Source organism: Gymnoscopelus microlampas (assembly GCF_963454915.1).
Source record: "Gymnoscopelus microlampas genome assembly, chromosome: 23".
NCBI classification, from domain to species: Eukaryota; Metazoa; Chordata; class Actinopteri; order Myctophiformes; family Myctophidae; genus Gymnoscopelus; species Gymnoscopelus microlampas.
Genome location: NC_139960.1, coordinates 4,644,687 through 4,654,958, shown reverse-complemented (window position 1 = coordinate 4,654,958; position 10,272 = coordinate 4,644,687). Strand labels below are relative to the sequence as shown.

General features: G+C 41.1%; 1 protein-coding gene across 1 annotated transcript; it reads right to left on the bottom strand.

Moving 5' to 3' along the window:
- Positions 1-2,331: 2,331 nt before the first annotated feature.
- Positions 2,332-10,272, bottom strand: LOC311039872 (DNA (cytosine-5)-methyltransferase 3C-like; the record flags this gene model as incomplete). The annotated part of the gene is made up of 6 exons (XM_084049880.1): positions 2,332-2,570; positions 3,647-3,762; positions 5,919-5,988; positions 6,615-6,700; positions 9,238-9,386; positions 10,173-10,272. The coding sequence occupies 6 exons, from the start codon at positions 10,270-10,272 to the stop codon at positions 2,420-2,422; spliced, it is 672 nt and encodes a 223-aa protein (XP_083906006.1). The 3' UTR covers positions 2,332-2,419.

Genomic DNA, 10,272 nt, shown 5'->3' with positions numbered 1-10,272 from the left:
TAAGATGTTAAACAAAGATTTCATAATATGAGCTTGTGTAAAAGTATAGTTTTATAGATTATAAAAGTAAAGTAAATTGTCACATGTTTATATCTAGGCGGAGGCTAATTCCTTGTGCTGACTGAGAAAGGCTGGCCAAGAAGCCGTTTGTTTCTAAAAACCTGTTTTGTGAGTGGTCAAGAAGGAGAACTGGGAGGAGGTACTACGTCAAATGTCTGTTTGTATTGTGTGATATTGTTGTGATTTAAGGTACACTCTGTGGATTGGCAATGCAGGTGTCAACATCTATGGAAATAAATACATTTCTGTGGATAAACCCTATTTCAAACTGGATCCTTGTTCTTCTTGCACTCAGGGAATAGTTATGGAATAGTGTTTTACCTGTCTGATCAATGGACCAATATACGACACAACGTTTAAGACAATTTCAATACCTCTAAAATAAGATAATAAACTAGAAAAAGTGCTCCCCGGCGCACAGGTCTCCGCCAGGTCAGGCAGGTTATTGTGGGCCAATGTGAGCAATGTTTGGAATTCGCCATCAGGATGGAATATGAAAAATCGGATCCATCTTGATTGACAATAGAAATAATGTGTACCAATTTACACAGATCGTGCAGTTATAGGTAAAAACATGAATTGGCCTGTTATAGCGCCACCATGAGGCTGATTTGAAAATTCTCAGGTGGCATTTCTTCCACGGCCTGGGAAATGGACCCTTCGCTAAGCCCCACCCACTCCACTCTGTGACTGGTGGTGCGAAGTTAGTCACACCCAGGCCTGGCAGCGCCTGGCAAGCTCTGCTTCTCACCCATTGACTTGCATGTTAAATGATGGCGTTCCCCTTAAAAATAATTGATCATTTCAGGAGCAAGAGCTTCAAAATCTCTTCTAAATCTAGTCAACAAGGCCTGCAGTAGGCTATGCACTGGACAAATGTGCATGACATTATTCCAATAAACTAAAAACATGGGAAATGTTAGAGGGAGTAATAGCCATGGATACACAACGGTCGACTGTCACGACCGTCATGGATGAACTTCAACATGGTGTTTGCACTTTCTCCATTTATGGCCCGTTGCCCGTACATCTACATAAACGTTCATATTTAAAATATAAAGTGCTTAACCCATGGCCACGGATGTTAAATTTATGTCCGGCTCTCAGAAGTACCCGTATCATCCGTATTGTTCAATAAAAAGCATTTTAATCTGATCGGGGGCCATTTTCTCCATCTGCTTTCAACTGTGCGACCCTATCGGTTGGTAGGTATATTGCACTCTAATACATTCTGAGAAAATGGCCACTGATCGGAATAAATGCTTTTTATTGAACAATACAGAATATACGGGTACTTTTGAGTGCATAATTGTAACATCCGTGGCCATGGAGTAAGCACTTTATATTTGAAATCTGAACGTTTATATAGATGTACGGACCGCAAATGGAGAAAGTGCAAACACCAGGTTGAAGTTGATCCATGACTGTAACAGGAGTTTTAATGTACCGCAGGGTAAGACTGCAGTAGCAGTTAATAAATAGACGAACAAATGAATTAATATACTTTAACGTGCGGAATCCGAAACAAGCAGCGCTGTGTATTTTGTTACGATTACGGTGATTAGTAGCCTATTATTGAGACCACCTGGGCGAGTGAGTCGTGAAACTTTCCTGACGTTAAGCTGTGTATGTTTTCAAGAACACAGCCATGCAGCCTTGCAGTTTAAGTGCAGATTTCAGCTTGGGAAAAGCAGCCTCCAACGGGTTTGGGTACGTGGTTCATAGTCACCATTGCGTTATTGTGGTATTCCTATTCTTGCTATTATGTTGCAAATGATTGTGTGTGTGCGGGTGATATAACATTGACAGCTATGGCAGGTGCGGGAATATGAAAAATGTGAAAGAACCGTTTCGTTTCCTCCTGGTGGCGCTATAACAGGCCTATGTGTAAAATGTGGGTCAGAGGTTCTGCTCTGGCATCCAGGGAGTGTGCGTGCACAGTTTCGCTGCCATCAAGCCAACGGTGCTGGAGATTAGCTGTTCACAGACGGAAGGACGGACGGACACACGGACAGACGGACGGACAGGGTGCAAAAAGGCAAAAAACAAACAATACTGTAATATTTGTTTTATTACATTATAATAAATTGTCAAACATTAGCCCAATTATAAAATATTACCAAAGAAAGAGGCAACATTTTGAGAATAGCAGATCTACAAGCTCACAACACCTCGCAACACGAGGCTTTGTGAGCTTGTAGATCTGATATTTTCACAATATTTATCCGTGGAACGGAGTCCAAATAAATGTAATGCCTCAACTCCTACAATTCCAAGTGCTTGTCTGAAGGCCAGGATGAAGAGTCTCCTCTCCTGTGCAGACAGTGCTGGACAGGAATGAGCTGGAGGCCGCAAGGCTTCAGTTGACAGCTTCACATTCATAGAAGTCTTTCAGTGGGGCTAAAAGATGACGAACGACTGGGACACTCCAGCCACGACCCAGAACCTTCAGCCTCTGGGTCTTCGCCATGTTGTTGACATCTGTGTAATGCTTGGGTAAACCGAAAACCCTAAAAATCACAGAATTGATAAAAGGAAGCATCTTATTAGACAAACTGTAAACCAATTGATGCATACTTATCTTTTCTCATCTCTAGGACCCCAATCAGAATGTCAGAAACCAAATGGGCCTGTGAAGGTCAATTTGGTTCCATTTGTACACTCTCAGTTACAGACCCATAGAAAAACGTGCTTTAAACTATTATGTATCATATTTAATAATTGCGCCCCAAGGCCTGGTCGGAGTCGCAAGCCAGTCTACAGTCTATTGAGCTGCACCCTTCCCACCCTCCTCAGGACGGTGAAGCAAGGTTGCAATCACTGTTGTGCCCTGTCAGGACCTTGAAAGTAAGTATGGACCTAACTATCTTGGGCAGATGATCTCCAAGACTAGGCTCCCTCATTGGTTTGAATAGGTAGGCACTGGCCATGCAAGCCAGCCCCAACAGGAGAGCGTGTGCATTCCACGGGGCCTTGCTAGTCGCTACCTCATGGGCTTTATGCCGAGGTACCCCTTAATCTGAGGTCTGTACGATGGTCTCTTGATCAACGGCGTCCACATTTATCAGGTTCTACTGCATGAATGTGGCAGCCAGCACTCCATTCACGGAGCGTGTGCTGGGCTCCATGCAGCAGGACATGGTCAGACATACCGTGCCTCCGGGACCACAACTCCGTGAAGGATGGACCTTGCCTCGCTCGGAGTGCAGTCTTTTTATGTTGCAACTTGCAAGCTAAGTGGCTTCCACTCATTTATGACTGCCCTTAGCGTCTGGCGAGGCCAGATGGGCCTTGGTAGTGTTACAAGGTAACCTTCCGTTACTCCACATTTGTTCAGCCTCCCTCAAATGTTGAGTCAAATTGCATAATTAGATGCAATGTCCGAACCGTTGCAGTGGTTCTCCTCTTTGAGAACCACTGTATTACAGTAATCTACAGTACACGTGAAGACAATGTGCAGGATTCTGTTCTTGCTGACTGTTAAAATACCCCTAAATACTTACTGTAAGATAAGAATGACTGTCTACTGTAAATGCCAAACTATGTGGACATGACTGTTATGAACTGCATGAGGAGAAATACTTACTGTTCTATTTCACTGCACCAAAGGGAGTCGTCCTTATTGTTCCAGCTCACTGGGAGACCCATGTTCCCCTGCCTGTTGGAGGTGTTCGTGGTGGTGATGGTCCTCACCTTGTCAAACTGTGAGAAATAGATGAAGGGCCCTATTTTAGTCAAGAGATCCTAAACCCACTATTTGGGGATTTAGCATTGCACAAGGGGTGTTCCCTTGCAAAAGTTGCTATTTTAGGACACCAGCCTTATCCCTAAAACACCTGCACTACCCGTTAAATTATGCATAGGTGTGGTTTGGGCGTTACAATAATAATACCAATCAACGTGCCAGATGCCATTGCCTTTAAGAGAAGACTGCGCAAGCCATTATCCCCTTGCAATCTTACACTCTCTCCCTTTCTGCCCATTGAAGAGCAGAGTTGCCTTGGAATAAAATTAAATATTTCATACACAGAATTATCACTCACACATTGCTGGTTATAGAGAACTTTAAATCACAGCAATCTGCTTATGTTCTGGATTAATTAAAGGAAATGGTCTGGTATGGTTATAGCAAATAACAGATCGAACGACATTGTATTAGTCTTTGATAACCTGAACGGGCAACTGCTGATAAAAACACAATTTATTGACACAAGGAATTAACAGTCACACTTTTGTGGATTACAGTAAAATTGTAATGACAATCACATTCACAATCACTAAATTCCGACATGAACTCTGCTCTACTTAACATTGGACACCATACACCCGACATTTGCTTCATGCGCTCTAGCCTTTGATCGGTTCTGTTGATTAGCCTTGATTGATTGCGTTAGATCAGTGGTTCTCAAACTTTTTCATTTCAAAGTATGCGTTATGCCATGGACCCCATAACTCTCTTGGAGTTACAGATCTGTAAGGGTCCAACTCCATTTGGTTCCCAACAATCAATAATTTAGCTGTGGGCTGGGGCCCCCTGGAACCAGGCCAAGACGGTACCCGGGGACAATTCTTTTTCCCCGGGTACCCTGCATGTGTTCCCTACCCTGCATGTTTTAAAAAGACGACCATTGTTTCCTGTGATACAATATAATACAATATTATCTTATCTAATACAATATAACTAACATTTCTGGAGTGGTAGTAGTTGGTCTACCCACTTGTCTGTAGATCCTGTGGTCACGACACCTACTGGTTGATAAATGGTACTGCATGACCGTCAAAACATATTTTATCCTCTGCACAAACAGGCTTCAAACTGATTAGAATCTTTTTCATGTCAAGGACCCCCAAGTTGATATGTATTTTGCAGCAGACCCCCATCTAAAAAGGTTATGTGCCAGGGACCCCCAGAAGAGAAGATTTATGTAAAAAAAAAAAAATAATAATTCAAAAATGATATTTTTCAAATATTTTCAAAAAATAGCACATGTACAAGCTCGCAGCGTGGCACGCATGGGACAAAGTGGTTAAAATGATTATGATGCTAAATTAGCTGGCGACCCCCTGGGGGTCCTCGGACCCCACTTTGAGAACGTTGGCTTAAGAGCTCAACAGTAAGAAGTTTTATTACACTAAGTAACAGATAAGTATCCATAAGAAACAATATTGAGCATAATTTTCCAATGTAATTAATATCTACTTACTCGGAATACCAAAAAGATCTCTGCCTCAATTTCTTTTTTTTTTGTTCAGAGCGTTGCAGTTCTTTCCAGGAAAAAGTTACGTTTGTTGTCAATTCCACCTAACTGACCTATTTGTTTATCTAACTATTCATATTGTCATGGTTCTTACAACTCAAATAAATTAGCAGATCCTTACCGGCAGTTTCAGGTGAACACTTTCTACGCTTCCACTATAGCTAGTCTATTACATAGATAGATGATCCTTTATATGAAGATTTTTTACTTGACATAACTCATTAGGAAATCATTATTAAATGGAAAGTAAAGGACTCTCACACTGAAACTAATGTGAGATCAAGTTAGTTGGGTTGTAAGCAGAACAATTACTGAATCACAGAGGTTAACAAAGTGTGGTCCTGGAACCTCAAGGGGTCCTTGAGCTTGTAGATCTGTTCTTTTCATGAAATATATGGGGGCAGGGGGGCGGGTCCCTGGCACAAAATATTTTCAGATGGGGTTCCACGGCCAAATACGTATTCATTTGGGGGTCAAATTAGATCATGAAAATGTTTGAAAACCACTAATGTATCTTACTCATGACGTCAGCATAGGTTCGCTGTTACCTGAGGGACTGCAATATAAAAATATAAGCATTTGTTAAATCTTAGTTCTTACCCTGGCAAACCGTCCAGTCTCCAAGCAATCCTGGAGGTTCACCATGTCCTCCAGAGACGCTGACGTAGCTCTAAGGAGAAGATCAAATGTGAAAACACATTATTTTAAAAAGATCTGTGAGACATGCGAGTGTGCAAATACATGTCACTATCAGGTGTAAACCTTGTATGTCCAAAACCGTTACTTTTCAAGAAATGTAAAAAAGAAAAAAGAAAAAAGAAAAATCAGTGTTCCAGAATTTAGACAATAGATCGGTCGCTAAGCTCCTCTTTAGACACTTTGAGAAGTTGCGTGCGTGGAGCGCCACTGTGCGCATGCACCACTGTGCTCGCGCGTGCATGTGACGTCATTCAAATAGCGTATGCCCAGCTATGAAAACCCCACTACAACACTGACTCCTATGGTAGCAACGGTTGCTAAACTAGCATTGGACGATAGCTATTGCGGGGTGGGGCTTAGCGATCGGTCTATAGCAAAAATAGCAGATTTGACAACGTGTCATATTGTGACACGTTGTAAGCTTGTAGATCTGCTATTTTTGCGCGACACTCTAGTACAGTGGTATGAATTTACAAAAAATAATACCAGAGATACCATATTTCTGTCCGACAGAGACGTACATTTTTTGTTGTAATAAAAGTTAAAAAAAAGAAAAAGAAAGAAACATATTTTTATGTATGTTTTGTTATTGCGTACCTGTTCATGCCTGGCACGTTTCCCCAAAAGTATCTTGGTCTGTGGGCAGGGCTGACCTTCACTGCATCAATAAGAACGGGATTACACTGAAAATAAATGTAAAAATAAAGCGGTTAAAAAAAGAACACAACCCATTCTTAGTCATTGAATTAATGGAATCAGACCTGGAATTTAATCATTTTAGGGGCAAGGTACATTTTCTGTGGACAGAAAGGCCAAATACCAGGGCAGCTAAGGCCAACAAATAAAAGCATAATGATTTTAATTTAAATATATATTTTTATACAGTACAACTACCAGTGAAATTAATAGATACAAATTTGACAAAATAATGTATAGGTATTTACAAATAACCAATAGAATCTCCTGAGTCAAAAGTTTAGCCTGAATGAATGCAACTGACAAATGCAACTACGATTGAAATTATCGTTACCCTGGAACATATGTAGGCATATTATAGTAAGTATAATAGTTAGAATGTATTAATAGTTTAACATTGCTATTCTCTCTCATATTGTAAAAATCACAAACATACTCTACATACATCTTGCCTTCCTGTTAAAAAAAAAAAAAAGTTCTCACTCTACTGGATCGGGTCCATCTTGGAAAATTATCAAATTGATGTCAGAATTGGAATCATCATGGTTGAATTATATGAAAAAGTTTCTTCATACATGATTATAGGCGCTCTGGTTCAAAAGTTACATTTTGCGGACTGTATTAATTTGTACACTTAGTTAACCCATTAAAACCTGGAAAGTCACTTTGTGCCCCGCTATCAGCTTGTAGATCTGCTATTTTTGAAAATGTTTGAAAATGTGTGCAAATCTTTGAATACATTTAAAGCGAACATTTTTAACTAAAATCTTCTGGGGGTCCCTGGAACAAAATATTTTGAGATAGGCGTCCGCGGAAAAATACATACAGTAATAATGTTGGGGGTCCTTGACATGAAAAGGTTTGAGCACCACTGATTAGGGTTTAACATTTTCCGGGAAATAGCTAATTTTAATTCCCGGGAATTTTCAGACCTTTTCCCGGGCTTCCCGGGAATTCCCGTTAAAGGGTAAAAAAAAAAAAAAGTGCCCACTAAAATGCATTTATATGTAGATACTTAAATAGCCAATTTTACACCGAGGTGCCCAAATGTCCCTATTGTGTCCACCTATGAACTTGCACTAATAATGACTTAATTAGATTTTTTAAAATCATATAAATATAATATATAATAGCCTATAGTGCCCTGCCCTGGCGGAGATCTGCCCTGTTGCGCAGCGGGTGAAGACAATTAACTTAACGAGGAGCTGCGCTCAAAACGCACTCAAACAATGTCAAACTCTAGCTGCTGAAATAAACGTTCCATTTGTATCATTATTGACAAGAGAATTTGCAAAAGGAATATGTATTTATTGTCCATCAGAGCGCCGGTGAGGTCACAGCTTTTCTCTACTTTTGTAGGATATTGATTTGATAGCCTAAACTTGTCATTTGTTTGCAGTTATTATTAATTTATATTAGGCTACTTGCTGGATATTATAAGACTCCATTTTGGGATGTTGGCTGTATGTTGTCTATTAATCTATATTTTGTTGTTGATCAAATGTGGGGTTTTGTAGTGTGATTTTGATGTGCACATGCATGCGCTGCCAGCACTGACAATCAATGAGACAGACAGCCGTTGTGCAGTTCACTTGTTCTACTGGGTAGTTCTAGTAAAATGGTAGTTTGAACGTTCTAAAATGCAAGTGTAGGTAGGGTAGGCTACATTAATGATGATAAAAAAATCGGACCACATCGTCTAATACTCTCTCTCTCTCTCTCGCGCGCTCTCTCTCGCTCTCTCTCTCTTCAGCTCTCCGGTCTGTCCTCTCTCTCTAGCAAAAGAATTGCTTGGCTTGTGCGCATTTTAAGCTGGAATATATATAGGCTCGATCAAACCTACCTAGGCCCTACTGTTTATACAGCGTTTCACTTGATGATGTTGAATCTGAACTAGTCAACTGATGTCTATTGTCTACCATATTGACAGCAGAGGAAACAGTGAAATCAGCGTGCGCACTGTGCAGGGCAGGCATGGGGCATCACGGCCAATTGTGTTTTATTTTGTTCATTACTGTTACATTCATTCAGTGCGTCCCATATTGGTTCACAACGGGACGATGGGACCCTGCCCTGGTCGGCAACGCGGCAAGTAACTTGCCTAATTATAATAGTAATTCCTCCACGCTGTAGATAGGGCTTTCTACTAATTAGTATTCATTTCTAACAAGAAAAAAAAAAAACGGGAAGCCCGGGAACCGAAGTGAATTCCCGGGATGGTAAAAACCCCCGAATTCCCGGGATTCCCGCATCCCGGGAATCCCGGTGTTAAACACTACCACTGATATAGCAGCATGAGTCTTTCAGTAAACTGTTTAGAAGATGTTTGTAGCATCAGCCCCAGGTCTTAATGGGTTAAATTAACGCTGAGGATTTTACAGTGTAGATTGCGATCCCAGCGATAGAAACATGGTATAGAAATGTCCGTGGCCTAATGCATATCAAACTGGGGGTCCTTGAAATGAAAAGGGCTGACAATCACTGGTGGATTCACCGGCAATATAATCCCAAATAATTAATTCACCTCCAGGAATTGACAGATGTCTGCCTTGACTTTGTTCTCCATGTTCACCACGTTCTCAAAGAGCCAGAAGAATGGCCGGTCATCATCCTCTCTGGGTCTCAGCTGGCTCAGAATCCAGACGAACTCAAAGAAAAGAAGGCCTGTTCCGCCTGAAAGCAAAGAGAACACACACACACACACACACACACACACACACACACACACACACACACACACACACACACACACACACACACACAATATCGTCAGTCTGGCAGAAACCTTGCATGTCCAAAACCGTTACTTTTCAGGAAATGCAATAAAAGAACCTGTGTTGCAATGGATCCAATGTAGTTAGTATTTAATCACAAGCTCTTACTTTTCAATGGTTCAATATATATTTATAAAACCCACAGACACATAAACTTTCCCCCTCCCCCTCCCCTGTTGTGAGCTTTTAGATCAGCTATTTGATACTTTTGTAATGGTACCTGATGCTTTATAGATAGAAACTGCAGCGAACCAAAGCCCTTCCTTGTGGATCTACCATGTGGATTGTACCTGTGAAAATTACCGCCCTTTGTGGACAATGTGGTTTGAACCTGACTGAATGCACTGATACTCTCTTTGCACCTTAATCTCATGCTGATACTACATAGTACTGTACATACCTGCTGCTATGTTCATGCACCCTATGTCTAACCTCTTGTCACACTGTACCAGCTGGATTATGCTATCTGTATATATATATGTACTGTACTGTACATATCTTTGATTTTTGCCTCTCCTTGACATGTACTTTTTCTCTACTGTTTCGCCCCCTTCTTGTCCTTTCAGTTAATGAAAAACAACAAAAACAAAGGAGCTCGCACCAAAACGAATCTCACCCACTTCTTTACACCCGTAAACCTGTGATGTGACATTTAAGTTGATTCTGAAGCTGATTGACTCCTCACCATACAACCCTTTCCTCCAAGGGTTGACCATGGAGAGGTCATTGCAGGGACTTCCTCCAATCAGCAGGTCAAATGGACCCCATTCTGCCAGCTGCAACAT